General features: G+C 33.6%; 1 protein-coding gene across 1 annotated transcript in view; it reads left to right on the forward strand.

Annotated features, from left to right (window-relative positions):
* Positions 1–20,721, forward strand: part of LOC105321141 (uncharacterized) — a 52,668-nt gene that overhangs the window by 21,414 nt on the left and 10,533 nt on the right. Inside the window, exons 8-18 of the mRNA XM_066086994.1 lie at positions 3,517–3,639; positions 4,698–4,769; positions 5,342–5,466; positions 6,184–6,273; positions 6,714–6,803; positions 11,266–11,376; positions 11,728–11,844; positions 12,495–12,819; positions 13,094–13,270; positions 17,935–17,990; positions 18,210–18,256. Coding sequence (XP_065943066.1) covers positions 3,517–3,639; positions 4,698–4,769; positions 5,342–5,466; positions 6,184–6,273; positions 6,714–6,803; positions 11,266–11,376; positions 11,728–11,844; positions 12,495–12,819; positions 13,094–13,270; positions 17,935–17,990; positions 18,210–18,256 — 1,333 coding nt within the window. The remainder of the gene's footprint in view (positions 1–3,516; positions 3,640–4,697; positions 4,770–5,341; positions 5,467–6,183; positions 6,274–6,713; positions 6,804–11,265; positions 11,377–11,727; positions 11,845–12,494; positions 12,820–13,093; positions 13,271–17,934; positions 17,991–18,209; positions 18,257–20,721) is intronic.

The following is a 20,721-nucleotide window of genomic DNA, read 5'->3' on the forward strand; positions in this document are numbered from 1 at the left end:
TGCAAGTTGGCGTCCCTAAAAAATTTAAAAGTTTTAAAGAGAACGTCACCTCCGTTTTGACGTGACGTCATTTTTAAAAATTTCAAAAAGTCATTTTGTCCCGGACTTTTCTCAAAAACGCTTTAAGATAGAGGCTTGAAATTTTGAATGGTTATGATTTGATCGATTTACCTTTGTAATAAGGCTGGAAATGAAAATCTATCACTTCCGGTCGAAACCAGAAGTAAAACAAATTTTTCGAAAAAATGAATTTTCTGATTTAATCAAAAATGTATATACGTTTTGTAGAGCTTATTAAGCTGAATCTAACACTGAAAGCCGTTTTAAAATTGGACGATGCATTACAGAGATATCGGGGTTTAAAAATTGATTTTTCCGGAAATTTTGATTCCGCGTCCTTGGTTTAAAAAATAGCGTAATGTTCAAAGTAAAATTAACTCGTACCAAAAATAATTGTTAAGTCGTACAGTAACACATTCGGATTTTTTTTGTTAAGTCGTTCTTGAAATCGGAAAGGTTTTTGTTAAGTCGTACCTAAAATCATTCGTTTTTTGTTAAGTCGTACCAGGAATAATTCGATTTTTTTATCTTTTTATTTTAGTTACTCTTGTTATTGGTTTAAGAGCTCTGCTTCTTACAGGAACTTCCAGCTTTACTTCCGACATTAACGGAAGACCCACTCGTTGCTTTGCAACGAGCTTTGCTCTAGTTAGGGTCTTCCGTTTTCAACGGAAGACCCTCTTGTTATTCTATTGTTTCTTTTTCATTATTATTATTTTTCTTTTTCTTTATTTTTCTGACTTTTTCAAAGCTTAATATCTCAAAAAGTTTTCAACAGATTTACATGAAACTTTCAGGGATTATGAAGCATTATTGCGCCTCAAAGTTTTAAAATTTTCAACTATAACGTCACTTCCGTTTTTACGTTACGTCAATTTTTAAATTTTAAAAAAGTAATTTTGTCCAGGGCGTTTTTCAAAAACGGTTCAAGATAAAGACTTGGAATTTTCTGTGTTGAAGCAATGATCGTTTTTATTTGGACATAAGACTGGAAATTAGTTTCCGTCACTTCCGGTCTAAACCGAAAGTGTTTTAAAATTTTCGAATTTTCGAATTTTTCGTTTTAATTTAAAATGTTTACGAGGTTTGTAGAGTTTGTTATGCTGAACACGAATCTGAAATCTGTTTGAAAATCAGACGATGCATTACAGAGATATCGGGGGTTAAAAATTGATTTTTCCGGAAATTTTGATTCCGCGTCCTTGGTTTAAAAAATAGCGTAATGTTCAAAGTAAAATTAACTCGTACCAAAAATAATCGCTAAGTCGTACTTGAACACATTCGGATTTTTTTGTTAAGTCGTTCTTGAAATCAGAAAGGTTTTTGTTAAGTCGTACGTAAAATCATTCGTATTTTGTTAAGTCGTACCAGGAATAATTCGATTTTTTTCATCTTTTTATTTTAGTTACTCTTGTTATTGGTTTAAGGGCTCTGCTTCATACAGGAACTTCCAGCTTTACTTCCGATATTAACGGAAGACCCACTCGTTGCTTTGCAACGAGCTTTGCTCTAGTTATTATTATTATTCTTTTTCTTTATTTTTCTGACTTTTTTAAAGCTTAATATCTCAAAAAGTTTTCAACAGATTTACATAAAACTTTCAGGGATTATGTACCATTATCGTCCCTAAAAGATGTTTAATTTTCAACTACAACGTCACTTCCGTTTCAACGTTACGTCAATTTTTATATTTTAAAAACGTGATTTTGTCCAGGGCGTTTTTCAAAAACGCTTCAAGATAGAGACTTGGAATTTTTTGTGTTGAAGCATTGATCGTTTTTATTTGGACATAAGGTTGGAATTTAGTTTCTCTCACTTCCGGTCTAAACCGGAAGTGTTTTAAAATTTTCGAATTTTCGAATTTTTCGTTTTAATTTTAAATGTTTACGAGGTTTGTAGAGTTGTTCATGCTGAATACGAAACAGAAATCCGTTTGAAAATCGGACGATGCATTACAGAGATATCGGGGTTTAAAAATTGATTTTTCCGGAAATTTTGTTTCCGCGTCCTTGGTTTAAAAAATAGCGTAATGTTAAAAGTAAAATTAACTTGTACCAAAAATAATTGTTAAGTCTTACTTAGACACATTCGGATTTTTTTTTTGTTAAGTTGTTCTTAAAATCAAGAAGGTGTTTGTTAAGTCGTACTTAAAATCATTCGGATTTTGTTAAGTCGTACCAGGAATAATTCGATTTTTTCATCTTTTTATTTTAGTTAATCTTGTTAATGGTTTAAGAGCTCTTACAGGTACTTCCAGCTTTACTTCCGACATTAACGGAAGACCCACTCGTTGCTTTGCAACGAGCTTTGCTCTAGTTATTATTATTATTCTTTTTCTTTATTTTTCTGACTTTTTTAAAGTTTAATATCTCAAAAAGTTTTCAACAGATTTACATGAAACTTTCAGGGATTATGTACCATTATCGTCCCTAAAAGATGTTAAATTTTCAACTACAACGTCACTTCCGTTTCAACGTTACGTCAATTTTTAAATTTTAAAAACGTGATTTTGTCCAGGGCGATTTTCAAAAACGCTTCAAGATAGAGACTTGGAATTTTTTGTGTTGAAGCATTGATCGTTTTTATTTGGACATAAGGCTGGAATTTAGTTTCCGTCACTTCCGGTCTAAACCGGAAGTGTTTAAAATTTTCGAATTTTTCGTTTTAATTTTAAATGTTTACGAGGTTTGTAGAGTTGTTCATGCTGAATACGAAACTGAAATCCGTTTGAAAATCGGACGATGCATTACAGAGATATCGGGGTTTAAAAATTGATTTTTCCGGAAATTTTGTTTCCGCGTCCTTGGTTTAAAAAATAGCGTAATGTTAATAGTTAAATTAACTCGTACCAAAAATAATTGTTAAGTCTTACTTAGACACATTCGGATTTTTTTTTGTTAAGTTGTTCTTAAAATCAAGAAGGTTTTTGTTAAGTCGTACTTAAAATCATTCGGATTTTGTTAAGTCGTACCAGGAATAATTCGTTTTTTTCATCTTTTTATTTTACTTTCTCTTGTTACTGGTTTAAAAGCTCTGCTTCTTACAGGAACTTCCAGCTTTACTTCCGACATTAACGGGAGACCCACTCGTTGCTTTGCAACGAGCTTTGCTCTAGTCTATTATTATTATAGTATTATTTTCTACATGAAACTTTTCAAATCTTAAAAATGACTGATGCAAATTAAAAATCTTACACATTTGACCCATATTTGCAAATTTTTGGACACGCAAAATAAACTGGATATGTGGTATATTTTTGCTTACTTGTTATTTGTGACTTTAATTAAAATGAAAAGTGTTTAGTCTGAGAATGATTTAATGTGATATTTGATTTACTTACTCTGTTATTAAACACAGAAATTGTTCTGTCTGAGATTGGTTCCTCCTGATTGTAATGCCTGTATCTCTGTTGTTGTGAATAAGAAGATGGAGAGTGTTTACGATATTTTGTTGTAGAGCTTGAGAACGTCGCCATGGAGAGTGGGTTGGAGGAGAACTTGTGTCTCATCACGTGTGGCAGTGAGACCAGCGTAGTACAGCACCTGACCAACGACTACCAGCTGATCAGGCGCGGTTTAGGTGAACCAGTTTATCAATTTTTTATTGTAACAGGTTGAGGGAAATAATGATGGACAAGGCAGGGATTCGAACCTTGGTCCCCTGAATATCTAGTTAGGTGTTCTACCAGCTGAACTATGATTTGATTTGAACATATTTTTATTGTACAAAATTACAATTCGGATTGAGCACAAGTTCCTTAACTAAGACCGCCCTCTCCCAAGACTGCCCTCCTCCAGACCTTTCTGAGCTATATCTAGTGCAGATGATGTAACAGGACTGACGTCACACTATCATAGATACAGAATAGAAGTAGAGGGATTTTACTTACCTTTTTAAGTTCATTAGTTTGCTTATTTATTTGTTAGTAGTTTATGCAAATGAAGTAAAAAGGGATTATAAAAAAAACTTCTGAATCAATGATTGTTCATGAAATCTCAAATCCACTATCAGCACAGAAAATTACAGCTTACCCCAGTAATTAAAAAACTTTTTAAAAATTATGTGTGTGTGTCTGACAATTGGAGTGCTCCATTTGTAGAGTCTGTCCCAAGATATTTATGGAGCACATTTGGCCAATTTTTGATAAAAAAAAAAAAAATACACATACCCATGAAAGAAGTGCAATTGTCATTTGAAATGGATGAAAGGAAAACTTTCCAAGATATCTTCATTGACACATTGTGATTTTTCAATCAGAAAAATTCACAAGAACGAAAAAAGATTTCTTATGGAGATTTGTTATGGGGAATGTTCACATCTTTTCTCCATCTGGAAGTCACTCGGAATACCTTGGGCAATTTTTCAACTTAATCATCCTAGTCTGCTGCAATACAAAATCCCAATAGACATCACATTTTTTAGCCCTGTATTGAAACATGATAAGCTAAAGGGGCCGTTTCAACTCAGAAGTCTTGGATTTTTTTCATAATTTTGAATGAACATTGTTTAAACCTCGAGGTATTTATAAATATTGAGTAATTTAGCAAAATGTGAATCGAGGATATCTTGATATCTTGGTACAGAGTATAAATGGTCACAATTGCTCTGTATTACCTAATCCTGCTGTTCTCTTACAGAGAGGGTCCAGCCCCGAGGAAGTACCCCATTACAGCGTGCTTTATCCCTGGTTGTTGCTGCACTCAAAAGAGGTAAGGAATATTAACGAGCTTGATGCTAAAAAACTGGTTTATTTCATGACATAGAGATCTGATATTACAGAGTAAAAAGAGTTCTTTATTACATGACACAGGGATCTGATATTACATAGTATATATAGTCCTTTATTACATGACACAGGGATCTGATATTACATATATAGTATATATAGTCCTTTATAACATGACACAGGGATCTGATATTACATTGTACAAAGAGTTCAAATTACATGACATAGGGATCTGATATTACATAGTATATATAGTCCTTAATTACATGACATAAGGGTCTGATATTACATAGTATATATAGTCCTTTATTAAATGACATAGGGATCTGATATTACATAGTATATATAGTCCTTTATTACATGACATAGGGATCTGATATTACATATATAGTATATATAGTCCTTTATTACATGACATAGGGATCTGATATTACAAAGTATAAAGAATTCTTTATTAGATGTACTTGAGAAAGGGGTCGGATATTACAGAATATATAGAGTCCTTTTAATTATTACATAAGATACAGATATAATAATTATGTGATTTATTTCCAGCACAACGTGAGGTGGTACTTAGACATGTACTGAATCCGAGGGTGATCATTCTCTCGGACGGTCACGCCACTAATCCACTAAACCAGCAAGCACAGGAATCTTCAACGGATGAAACCTCACAACAGGTCAGTACTGATTAAACATCTATTACTTAATGCAGCCCAACGTCCCCCTAATCCAGCAATAAAAAAAGGTGGCACCTACAATTGCACTGGGCCCAACTATGTTCTGGGCTGTGTTAAGCTAAATTTTAAGGATCAAAAAGAGCCTACAGATAGATATCACTGAACATACATGTACATGTACTTTTAGTATGCATAAAATGATTTTTTTCCTGTAAATCATTCATAATATAATAAAGTCAGAAATGGATTTAAAAATCTATAGAAAACTGTACAATAGTTTAAACCAATCATAAATTTTATGTTCAGATTTGCATAAATTTAAAAAATTTCTCTGTGGTTATATTTTTACAATTCAAGGTGTAAATGTGTTCAGCACCCCTCCCCTAAACCTGTCTCCTTTGGCTCTGACAGCTTCAATTTTATCAAACATTATTATAAAGCAATGCTAGTTTTGACCGTCAATCTAGTACCCTCCTTTTCTTCTCAATTCTTTTGTGTCAATCCACACTATAATATACAATATTTTAACTAAATATCGATAGAAGTACTATGATTCTATATGAATTGATAAAGCCGATCTCATAAAGGTGATGCCTGTCTCAGTGAGCCCTGTATTAATCTTTGATTACCTATGTTTTTCTTGTATTCTTCTTGACATTTTGTTCTTCTGATTATTTTATATTATTTTCTGACTCTATAAATAACACTCGATTCCAGGAAACACCGGGAGTAATCGAAATGATCAAATACTTGATCACCAGCCTGTGCATGAAGTTTATATACATCCCCGTCGGAGACCCGGACAGTGTAAGTCAATATATATACTGTGTACTGTAAACCAAATTAATTCGCGTGCCAGAAATTCATAAAACCCTCGTCATTGTAAATATTTCTCACGCAATCTAGTCCTTGCCATATGGCTATTATTATGACACAGATGTAAATTAAAGGCTTGATAGGGAATAGTAGTCTCCGCAAACAAGTCTATCTCCGGTTAATCGTGAAATAAACTCATTGTGAATTAAAGTTGGTTTGCAGTAACTTTTTCAGAATGATTGATTTCTCATTGGGCTAACTTATAGATAAAGCAAGTCCAGAATCAACAGTTGTAATATTTTAAGTGATTGCTGTTATGTCTATGATATTGTAAGGATAACTCTGCCTCATTAATTCACATTGACAAAGTTTCACTTGCTTTTTGAATATGTACTAGTATTATATGTTATGATGATGTATTTTTGGTTCAGACATTTTCGGAAAGCCTAGGTCAAGTGGCCATGGCCCACATTGTGTTGGCAGGGGACATCGGGAGTCTGGCGTCATTCCACATGCAACAGGTAACGTAATATGTATCATATAGGACATGTTATAGACATGAATCATAAACAACAGGTAATACAGGTAATGTAATATATATCATATAGGACAGGTGATACACATGCATCATTTACAACAGGTAATACATTTTACGTTATATGTATCATGTAGGACAGGTTATACACATCCATCATAAACAACAGGTAATACAGGTAATGTAATATGTATCATATAGGACGGTTATACATATGCATCATAAACAACAGGTAATACAGATAACGTAATACCTTATAACGGGTATTTTTTACGTGATGCTAATTTTTACGAGTTTTATAAATCCGTAAAAATTAAACGCGTAAATTTTCACAGAAGTAAAAAAACACCGCACGTAAATTTTCTACATGGTACGTATGAGAGTAATGTTAATGACCTTCAGCTCAGTCCCTGACGGCTGTACATGTAGGTATATTTGAGCGTTTTTGGTCACGTGGTATTAACAGTTCAGATCTTTCTTTTCAGTCTTAGGTATTTTTTAAAATGTTTAATGCCACGTTATTAGCTAGATGTCTTTTTTGGTTGGGAGAGAAAGAAAGAGAGAGAGAGAAATTAAATTGAAATGGAGTTGTCTTTCTTTTTTCCCGGTAAATCGAACTGAGACGAGCACATGGTGTACATCAATGATGATACCCAGATAAATAGGAATAAGTTAAGTGTATATTACATATGAAATAAAGGTAAATGTATAAACACAATCATAAATATAAGGAATCGTTAACAGAAAAACAATTTTCTGATTTGTATGTGTGTTAACTGTAACAAAGTCACGCTGAAATTTCCCCCCTTTTACCACAGATGATTTTAATTCTTACGGACATGTCCAATATGTAAAAAAATTACGCATAAAAATTCAAATCACCCTATTTTATGACAAATTCGTAAAAATCACAGCAGTAAAAATTACCCGTTATACGGTATGTCTCATATAGGACGGTTATACACATGCATCATATACAACAGGTAATACAGTTTACATAATATGTATCATATAGGACAAGTTATATCCATGCATCATATACAACAGGTAATACAGATAACGTAATATGTATCATATAGGACGGTTGTACACATGCATCATATACAACAGTTAATACAGGTAATGTAATACGTATCATATATTGTAGTTATAGACATGCATCATATACAACAGGTAATACAGGTAATGTAATACGTATCATATATTGTAGTTATAGACATGCATCATATACAACAGGTAATACAGATAACGTAATATGTATCATATAGGACGGTTGTACACATGCATCATATACAACAGTTAATACAGGTAATGTAATACGTATCATATATTGTAGTTATACACATGCATCATATACAACAGTTAATACAGGTAATGTAATACGTATCATATATTGTAGTTATAGACATGCATCATATACAACAGGTAATACAGATAACGTAATATGTATCATATAGGACGGTTATACACATGCATCATATACAACAGGTAATACAGTTTACATAATATATATACATATAGGACAGGTGATACACATGTGTCATATACAACAGGTAATACAGGTAATGTAATATGTATCATATAGGACAGGTGATACACATGCATCATATACAACAGGTATTACAGGTAACGTAATATGTATCATATAGAACAGGTGATACACATGCATCATATACAACAGGTAATACAGGTAATGTGATATGTATCATATAGGACAGGTTATACACATGCATCAAATACAACAGGTAATTCAGGTAACATAATATGTATTATATAGAATAAATTATACACATGCATCATAAACAACAGGTAATGAATATATAACACATATACAGAGATAAAGGGTATGTTTAAAACAAAAAAGGTGCAACATGCTTTTGGTTATACAGTGAAACACGCTTATAACAAAGTGCCTGGGATAATAGATGTTGCTACGTTATAAACACTAGACTTTTACCCGTGCGTGCACGGGTTGACATTGCATATGATATCAGACATTTACGAAATATATACATGTACATCGACACACAGTATTATTGACATTTACGTAACCAAGCTCTAAGCCTACAATTCACTACATTCTGCTTAGTTAGAATAATCTAATTTGTCTCGGGATAGGTTTTCGCCAGCTGTTCACCACAGTTAAAATGCCTCCCATATAGCCATAATGTAGCAAAAATTGCAGAATCGCTCCGAAATGATTTTGGAGAAAATTAATGAAGCTGCATTGAAAATAACAGTCAAAATATTCATAACAAATCATTTTGAGGCTGTAAATACCTTTCATCTAAAAATTTAATTCATATCAATGAAGAATTCAACACTTTTTCACCAGCGTTTTTACTCGCTTCATATTTACACACCATGCTGACTTTCGGAACTCTCTGGATTTTTTATATTAAATGCGCTGAGTTAGAATTTTAGATTTATCTCCTGAACAGAATATACATGTATAGCAAATTTTCAATGAAAATTTACACGTATTTGTATTATCGTTTCTGAGTTTATCATTGAGATATTGTGGAAACATAAACGAAAGAGCGTCCCGTGATTTAGCGTGAATGTTAAGCGCATGCGCAAGATTGTAAAATCCAAAAAATCCAGATGATTTCCGGATTTTTTAAAGGGATTTTCGTTGATTATTAATAAGCGAAGCTTGATTAAGAAAAAATAAAAACAAATTGGTAATTTTCAAGTACCAATGATACTTAAAATATATAAAACAAAAGACCGTACTCTTCCGATTTCTCAGTATTAAAGACCAAAAAATCGAGTCTATTATTTTAATACAGTAGTATAGATAATTCATTATATCCGTAAGCTTCACAATGTGTTTATAATCCATGGGGAATTTAAATCACTACGTGTCAATTCACTGTAAGTGTGTTTGCCATAAGCATGTTTTACTGTCTCTGCACCAGTACAATATGTACTCCGTATACCGGTAACACTGATGCTGAGTAATCAACTATTTCATTATTCCCGCGACCAGTACAATATGTACTCCAATGTATAACACTGATGCTGAGTAATCAACTATTTCATTATTCCCGCGACCAGTACAATATGTACTCCGTGTAACACTGATACTGAGTAATCAGCTATTTCATTATTCCCGCTACCAGTACAATATGTACTCCGTATAACACTGATATTGAGTAATCAGCTATTTCATTATTCCCACGACCAGTACAATATGTACTCCATATAACACTGATGCTGAGTAATCAACTATTTCATTATTCCCGCTACCAGTACAATATGTACTCCGTATAACACTGATGCCGAGTAATCAACTATTTCATTATTCCCGCTACCAGTACAATATGTACTCCATATAACACTGATGCCGAGTAATCAACTATTTCATTATTCCCGCTACCAGTACAATATGTACTCCATATAACACTGATGCCGAGTAATCAACTATTTCATTATTCCCGCTACCAGTACAATATGTACTCCGTATAACACTGATGCCGAGTAATCAACTATTTCATTATTCCCGCTACCAGTACAATTTGTACTCCGTATTACACTGATGCCGAGTAATCAACTATTTCATTATTCCCGCTACCAGTACAATATGTACTCCGTATAACACTGATGCCGAGTAATCAACTATTTCATTATTCCCGCTACCAGTACAATATGTACTCCATATAACACTGATGCCGAGTAATCAACTATTTCATTATTCCCGCTACCAGTACAATATGTACTCCATATAACACTGATGCCGAGTAATCAACTATTTCATTATTCCCGCTACCAGTACAATATGTACTCCATATAACACTGATGCCGAGTAATCAACTATTTCATTATTCCCGCTACCAGTACAATATGTACTCCGTATAACACTGATGCCGAGTAATCAACTATTTCATTATTCCCGCTACCAGTACAATATGTACTCCGTATAACACTGATGCCGAGTAATCAACTATTTCATTATTCCCGCTACCAGCACAATATGTACTCCGTATAACACTGATGCCGAGTAATCAACTATTTCATTATTCCCGCTACCAGTACAATATGTACTCCGTATAACACTGATGCTGAGTAAGCAACTATTTCATTATTCTTTAGATCTGATATCTATCATCTTTTAAGTTATTTTACTGTAATCAGTTTTACATAATTTTATGTTCGGTATTTGTATTACGTAATACTTTGTCCGTTGTAACATTCATTAATTCATTTCATGCAGGTGTAATATCAGCATGTATCTTTCTGTGTCAAATTCAGTTTCTATGATTAATCTTAGTAAAACTTAATTGATATCTATAAATTCATATTTGTATGGCAAAACCTGTATATTACTGTTAAAGGGGTAAACTTGGTCTGTTATCCAATTAACTTACCCACATATTAAAACTATGGGACCTTTCGTCCTTGCTTTGTTTATTAGAGTCCTTGTATTATGATTATACTTTATACAGAAAGTGACGGCACAGGTCAAAGAGAATCAGAAGAAAGGTGAATCCATCACCAAGTTGACGGTCAAGGCCACAGGTCGATCGCAGTTCCCCTCCCTGAAGGACAGAGATGTAGTATGTTGTCCTCCATTGTGTTTTAATTCATCAAGTAGCACTGGGCTACGTTTTACAAAAGAACTTACGACTTACAACCAAAATAATGAATGCTTATTAATAACAGACTAATCAATGATTTATTCTTATGGTTTGAAAATATAATTATGGGAACTGAAATATTTGTAAACAAATAGTTTTATGTCAATTAGGTTTTTTAAAGATCATTTTATGAGACTGTAAATATTTACGACTTTGTCTTAAGTTCTTTTGTAAAATGCAGCCCAGATGTCTTTCTTTCCACTATCTTTAGTAAGCTCAAGCCGACATTAAGACATTCATGAATTGTTCTGGTAAATCTGATGTTTTCAGGATGCCGTCATGGTGCTAATTACTGAACCGAGCGCTCCCAAGGAGTTTGTGTTCCGGTACCCCTGGCCAGGCGTGTCGGTGCAGTCCATTGTGGGGAGTCCTGGATTCATCCTACAGGTAATCAGGATTAAGTCATCCTACAGGTAATCAGGATTAAGCCATCCTACAGGTAATCAGGATTAAGCCATCCTACAGGTAATCAGGATTAAGCCATCCTACAGGTAATCAGGATTAAGCCATCCTACAGGTAATCAGGATTAAGCCATCCTACAGGTAATCAGGATTAAGTCATCCTACAGGTAATCAGGATTAAGCCATCCTACAGGTAATCAGGATTAAGCCATCCTACAGGTAATCAGGATTAAGCCATCCTACAGGTAATCAGGATTTATTCATTCTACAAGTAATCAGGATTACTAAGTGAATATCTGATCAAAACTTCAGTCTTTTTACAGGTAAATTTGGGACCTGTAGTATCTTGCTATACTCGTAATTTATTTCTGAATGATTTGTATTGAAAATTCTGAAAAGTGTAGGGAATTTGTAATATACATTATTTGAAATATTAGAAGACCTAATTTCTGAATTAGATTTATTTATTTCTTCAGAGTATAAAATTAACATTTTACAATTATTGCTGTTTTTAAGGTCAGTATGATGATTTAGCTACCTGAAAAGTACAATATTCAACAAGCATCTTTGTCTTCGGCTTAGCAAATAATGCTAAGATGTACTGGTAATGTCTTGATATTTGGGTTTGATTACAGGGAGGAATCGACGGTGCTTCTTTACCGGGGGGATTTCCTGAAATAACAGGGAATGGTGGGGGTATTCCTCAAGACTGGCCGCCCCGGGATACTAACTCAATGCCGTTCCAACTCCCAGGTCAGATGAGGGGGCCGGACGGTCCCGAGGCTCAGGGCGAGGAAGCAGAGGAAATCACACAGGAGAAAATCAATGAGCTTCTAGAGAAGTATGGGGGTGGGCCGCCAAAGAAGGACAACCTCCCGATCCCTCTCAGACCGGGGGTCAGAGTCGCCACCGGACCAAACTGGATGTGGAGGATGAATGGGGTGGAAGAAAATGAACAAGGTATCTAGGTCAAGGTCATTGGACGGGTTTTGAGATCTCATGGTTGTCATGTATGGAAAACAATGTTGTTTCTTTTCTGATCATGAGGCACAGCAATAATTGAGTGTAGAAAATTGTAAACAAAGAAAAGTCTGCTTCTTCCGTTGAACTTTACCTTTCACTCAGTTACATCAATAATATGAGTTTGACCTATTATAAGAAATGTCTTTACTCTACACGGTTACTTTAGCTTAAGTTGATGGTGTGGAATATGATCAATGTTTGTGGTGTACAGGGACCGTGGTGGAATCTCGCCCCGATGAAGAGAACCCCACCGGCGAGTTTGACGGTTGGATTCGGGTCAAGTGGGACAATGGAGTGGAGGAGGATTACAGATTTGGCCTGGATTACGAGTTTGACATCGAACCACTGAAAGGGGGGATGGATGCTGTGGAGTGGCCTCCAGGAAAAGGTCAGGCTTGCTTATTGGGGTCAAGGGTCAGCTGTCAGGGGGAGGGGGTTGTTCTACAGAGATTTGTGTGTTGTTAGTTTTGATTCATAGTTTAGTAAATTGACTCTGAGTAAGAGAAATACATTTAACAGAAAAGTTCAAAATCAGTTGATATCCGTATACTTAAATAAATGTGTTTTGGCTGACAAACCAGCAATTTTCTTCAACTGTCAGATTTGTATAAACTTGACAACTGCCACAACTGAAACTATCACAGTTTCTATTATTCGTGATATTTATATTTTGTTTATTTCTTAAAATTCCTTTGTATCAAACATAGAGGGAAAGATAGGAACCAGTATGAACCTTCAGTTACTTTGTTTGTATTCACAAAATGCCTGATATTTTTATAGGAATAGTTTGTATTCACAAAATGCCTGATATTTTTATAGGAATAGTTTGTATTCACAAAATGCCTGATATTTCTATAGGAATAGTTTGTATTCACAAAATGCCTGATATTCCTATAGGAATAGTTTGTATTCACAAAATGCCTGATATTCCTATAGGAATAGTTTGTATTCACAAAATGCCTGATACTTCTATAGGAATAGTTTGTTTTCACAAAATGCCTGATATTCCTATAGGAATAGTTTGTGTTCACAAAATGCCAGATATTCCTATAGGAATAGTTTGTATTCACAAAATTCATGATATTCCTATAGGAATAGTTTGTATTCACAAAATGCCTGATATTTTTATAGGAATAGTTTGTATTCACAAAATGCCAGATATTCCTATAGGAATAGTTTGTATTCACAAAATGCCTGATATTTTTATAGGAATAGTTTGTGTTCACAAAATGCCAGATATTCCTATAGGAATAGTTTGTATTCACAAAATGCCTGATATTTTTATAGGAATAGTTTGTATTCACAAAATGCCTGATATTTTTATAGGAATAGTTTGTATTAACAAAATGCCTGATATTTCTATAGGAATAGTTTGTATTCACAAAATGCCTGATATTCCTATAGGAATAGTTTGTATTCACAAAATGCCTGATATTCCTATAGGAATAGTTTGTATTCACAAAATGCCTGATACTTCTATAGGAATAGTTTGTTTTCACAAAATGCCTGATAATTCTATAGGAATAGTTTGTATTCACAAAATTCATGATATTCCTATAGGAATAGTTTGTATTCACAAAATTCATGATATTCCTATAGGAATAGTTTGTGTTCACAAAATGCCAGATATTCCTATAGGAATAGTTTGTATTCACAAAATGCCTGATATTTCTATAGGAATAGTTTGTGTTCACAAAATGCCAGATATTCCTATAGGAATAGTTTGTATTCACAAAATTCATGATATTCCTATAGGAATAGTTTGTGTTCACAAAATGCCTGATATTCCTATAGGAATAGTTTGTGTTCACAAAATGCCAGATATTCCTATAGGAATAGTTTGTATTCACAAAATTCATGATATTCCTATAGGAATAGTTTGTATTCACAAAATGCCTGATATTTTTATAGGAATAGTTTGTATTCACAAAATGCCAGATATTCCTATAGGAATAGTTTGTATTCACAAAATGCCTGATATTTTTATAGGAATAGTTTGTGTTCTCAAAATGCCAGATATTCCTATAGGAATAGTTTGTATTCACAAAATGCCTGATATTTTTATAGGAATAGTTTGTATTCACAAAATGCCTGATATTCCTATAGGAATAGTTTGTATTCACAAAATGCCTGATATTTTTATAGGAATAGTTTGTATTCACAAAATGCCAGATATTCCTATAGGAATAGTTTGTATTCACAAAATGCCTGATATTTTTATAGGAATAGTTTGTGTTCACAAAATGCCTGATATTCCTATAGGAATAGTTTGTATTCACAAAATGCCTGATATTTCTATAGGAATAGTTTGTGTTCACAAAATGCATGATATTCCTATAGGAATAGTTTGTTTTCACAAAATTCATGATATTCCTATAGGAATAGTTTGTATTCACAAAATGCCTGATATTTCTATAGGAATAGTTTGTATTCACAAAATGCCAGATATTCCTATAGGAATAGTTTGTATTCACAAAATGCCTGATATTTTTATAGGAATAGTTTGTGTTCACAAAATGCCAGATATTCCTATAGGAATAGTTTGTATTCACAAAATGCCTGATATTTTTATAGGAATAGTTTGTATTCACAAAATGCCTGATATTTCTATAGGAATAGTTTGTGTTCACAAAATGCCAGATATTCCTATAGGAATAGTTTGTATTCACAAAATTCATGATATTCCTATAGGAATAGTTTGTGTTCACAAAATGCCTGATATTCCTATAGGAATAGTTTGTATTCACAAAATGCCTGATATTTCTATAGGAATAGTTTGTGTTCACAAAATGCATGATATTCCTATAGGAATAGTTTGTATTCACAAAATTCATGATATTCCTATAGGAATAGTTTGTATTCACAAAATGCCTGATATTTCTATAGGAATAGTTTGTATTCACAAAATGCCAGATATTCCTATAGGAATATTTTGTATTCACAAAATGCCTGATATTTTTATAGGAATAGTTTGTGTTCACAAAATGCCAGATATTCCTATAGGAATAGTTTGTGTTCACAAAATGCCAGATATTCCTATAGGAATAGTTTGTATTCACAAAATTCATGATATTCCTATAGGAATAGTTTGTATTCACAAAATGCCTGATATTTTTATAGGAATAGTTTGTATTCACAAAATGCCAGATATTCCTATAGGAATAGTTTGTATTCACAAAATGCCTGATATTTTTATAGGAATAGTTTGTGTTCACAAAATGCCTGATATTCCTATAGGAATAGTTTGTATTCACAAAATGCCTGATATTTCTATAGGAATAGTTTGTGTTCACAAAATGCATGATATTCCTATAGGAATAGTTTGTATTCACAAAATTCATGATATTCCTATAGGAATAGTTTGTATTCACAAAATGCCTGATATTTCTATAGGAATAGTTTGTATTCACAAAATGCCTGATATTCCTATAGGAATAGTTTGTATTCACAAAATGCCTGATATTTTTATAGGAATAGTTTGTGTTCACAAAATGCCAGATATTCCTATAGGAATAGTTTGTATTCACAAAATGCCTGATATTTTTATAGGAATAGTTTGTATTCACAAAATGCCTGATATTTCTATAGGAATAGTTTGTGTTCACAAAATGCCAGATATTCCTATAGGAATAGTTTGTATTCACAAAATGCCAGATATTCCTATAGGAATAGTTTGTGTTCACAAAATGCCTGATATTCCTATAGGAATAGTTTGTATTCACAAAATGCCTGATATTTCTATAGGAATAGTTTGTGTTCACAAAATGCATGATATTCCTATAGGAATAGTTTGTATTCACAAAATTCATGATATTCCTATAGGAATAGTTTGTATTCACAAAATGCCTGATATTTCTATAGGAATAGTTTGTATTCACAAAATGCCAGATATTCCTATAGGAATATTTTGTATTCACAAAATGCCTGATATTTTTATAGGAATAGTTTGTGTTCACAAAATGCCAGATATTCCTATAGGAATAGTTTGTATTCACAAAATGCCTGATATTTTTATAGGAATAGTTTGTATTCACAAAATGCCTGATATTCCTATAGGAATAGTTTGTATTCACAAAATTCAAGATATTCCTATAGGAATAGTTTGTATTCACAAAATTCATGATATTCCTATAGGAATAGTTTGTATTCACAAAATGCCAGCTATTCCTATAGGAATAGTTTGTATTCACAAAATGCCTGATATTTCTATAGGAATAGTTTGTATTCACAAAATGCCTGATACTTCTATAGGAATAGTTTGTGTTCACAAAATGCCTGATATTCCTATAGGAATAGTTTGTATTCACAAAATGCCTGATATTTCTATAGGAATAGTTTGTATTCACAAAATGCCTGATATTCCTATAGGAATAGTTTGTATTCACAAAATGCCTGATACTTCTATAGGAATAGTTTGTATTCACAAAATGCCTGATATTCCTATAGGAATAGTTTGTATTCACAAAATGCCTGATATTTCTATAAGAATAGTTTGTGTTCACAAAATGCATGATATTCCTATAGGAATAGTTTGTATTCACAAAATTCATGATATTCCTATAGGAATAGTTTGTATTCACAAAATTCATGATATTCCTATAGGAATAGTTTGTATTCACAAAATGCCTGATATTTCTATAGGAATAGTTTGTGTTCACAAAATGCATGATATTCCTATAGGAATAGTTTGTATTCACAAAATTCATGATATTCCTATAGGAATCGTTTGTATTCACAAAATGCCTGATATTTTTGTAGGAATAGTTTGTGTTCATAAAATGCCTGATATTTCTGTAGGAATAGTTTGTATTCACAAAATTCATGATATTCCTATAGGAATAGTTTGTATTCACAAAATGCCTGATATTGCTATAGGAATAGTTTGTATTCACAAAATGCCTGATACTTCTATAGGATTAGTTTGTATTCACAAAATTCATGATATTCCTATAGGAATAGTTTGTTTTCACAAAATGCCTGATATTTCTATAGGAATAGTTTGTATTCACAAAATGCCTGATATTTCTATAGGAATAGTTTTAAATTTTACAGAGAGGATCATCCTGGAGGAGGAGGACTTGTCCCAGAATGATGACGAGGACTTTGTGGTGAGTTCTACAACTCTGTTAATCATTCATAAACTAAATTGAAGTACAACTGAAAATTTAGTGTCTTTTCGTAAATTTTAAAACCCATGAAGTGCATTTTGAAATTTTTTCAATTACCACTATCTATAAATAAACAAAAATTGTTTGATTTTGTCAATATATCAAATCTACCAATTCTGTGTAAATTTTGTGTGATTGCTTTGACATTTGTGATTACAGGAGACCATGAAGAGGCTGATAAACAGAGGCAGCTCCTCCACCCAACAGTCTGTATCCACTTTGTACCTGTGTTATTCTATATCTATTATATTTACAGCTCCTCCACCCAACAGTCTGTATCCACTTTGTACCTGTGTTACTTTTTATCTATCTTATATACAGCTCCTCCACCCAACAGTCTGTATTCACATTGTACCTGTGTTACTTTTTATCTATTATATATACAGCTCCTTCACCCAACAGTCTGTATTCACATTGTACCTGTGTTACTCTATATCTATTATATATACAGCTCCTCCACCCAACAGTCTGTATCCACTTTGTACCATTGTTACTCTATATCTATTATATAAACAGCTCCTCCACCCAACAGTCTGTATCCACTTTGTACCATTGATACTCTATATCTATCTATTATATATACAGCTCCTCCACCCAACAGTCTGTATCCAATTTTTACCTGTGTTACTCTATATCTATTATATATACAGCTCCTCCACCCAACAGTCTGTATCCGCTTTGTAACTGTGTTACTCTATATCTATCTTATATACAGCTCCTCCACCCAACAGTCTGTATCCGCTTTGTAACTGTGTTACTCTATATCTATCTTATATACAGCCCCTCCACCCAACAGTCTGTATCCACTTTGTACCTGTGTTACTCTATATCTATCTTATATACAGCTCCTCCAACCCACAGTCTGTATCCACTTTGTACCTGTGTTACTCTTTATCTATTATATATACAGCTCCTCCACCCAACAGTCTGTATCCACATTGTACCTGTGTTACTCTATATCTATTATATATACAGCTCCTACACCCAACAGTCTGTATCCACTTTGTGCCTGTGTTACTCTATATCTATTATATATACAGCTCCTCCACCCAACAGTCTGTATCCACTTTGTGCCTGTGTTATTCTATATCTATTATATATACAGCTCCTTCACCCAACAGTCTGTATCCACTTTGTGCCTGTGTTATTCTATATCTATTATATATACAGCTCCTCCACCCAACAGTCTGTATCCACTTTGTACCATTGTTACTCTATATCTATTATATAAACAGCTCCTCCACCCAATAGTCTGTATCCACTTTGTACCTGTGTTACTCTATATCTATTATATATACAGCTCCTCCACCCAACAGTCTGTATCCACTTTGTACCTGTGTTACTTTTTATCTATCTTATATACAGCTCCTCCAACCCACAGTCTGTATCCAATTTTTACCTGTGTTACTCTATATCTATTATATATACAGCTCCTCCACCCAACAGTCTGTATCCGCTTTGTAACTGTGTTTTTCTATATCTATCTTATATACAGCTCCTCCACCCAACAGTCGGTATCCACTTTGTACCTGTGTTACTCTATATCTATTAAATATACAGCTCCTCCACCCAACAGTCTGTATCCACTTTGTACCTGTGTTATTCTTTATCTATTATATATACAGCTCCTCCACTCAACAGTCTGTATCCGCTTTGTACCTGTGCTACTCTATATCTATTATATATACAGCTCCTCCACCCAACAGTCTGTATCCACTTTGTACCTGTGTTACTTTTTATCTATCTTATATACAGCTCCTCCAACCAACAGTCTGTATCCAATTTTTACCTGTGTTACTCTATATCTATTATATATACAGCTCCTCCACCCAACAGTCTGTATCCGCTTTGTAACTGTGTTACTCTATATCTATCTTATATACAGCTCCTCCACCCAGCAGTCTGTATCCACTTTGTACCTGTGTTACTCTTTATCTATTATATATACAGCTCCTCCACCCAACAGTCTGTATCCACATTGTACCTGTGTTACTCTATATCTATTAAATATACAGCTCCTCCACCCAACAGTATGTATCCACTTTGTACCTGTGTTGCTCTATATCTATTATATATACAGCTCCTCCACCCAACAGTCTGTATCCACTTTGTACCATTGTTACTCTATATCTATTATGTATACAGCCCCTCCACCCAACAGTCTGTATCCACATTGTACCTGTGTTACTCTATATCTATTATATATACAGCTCTTCCACCCAACAATCGGTATCCACTTTGTACCTGTGTTACTCTTTATCTATTATATATACAGCTCCTCCACCCAACAGTCTGTATCCACTTTGTACCTGTGTTACTCTATATCTATTATATATACATCTCCTCCACCCAACAGTCTGTATCCACTTTGAACCTCTATCTTATATACAGCTCCTCCACCCAACAGTCTGTATCCACTTTGTACCATTGATACTCTATATCTATCTATTATATATACAGCTCCTCCACCCAACAGTCTGTATCCACTTTGTACCTGTGTTACTCTTTATCTATTTCATATACACCTCCTCCACCCAACAGTCTGTATCCACTTTGTACCTCTATTTTATAAACAGCTCCTCCACCCAACAGTCTGTAACCACTTTGTACCTGTGTTACTCTTTATCTATTATATATACAGCTCCTCCACCCAACAGTCTGTATCCACTTT

Source organism: Magallana gigas, chromosome 6, assembly GCF_963853765.1.
Source record: "Magallana gigas chromosome 6, xbMagGiga1.1, whole genome shotgun sequence".
Lineage (NCBI taxonomy): Eukaryota > Metazoa > Mollusca > Bivalvia > Ostreida > Ostreidae > Magallana > Magallana gigas.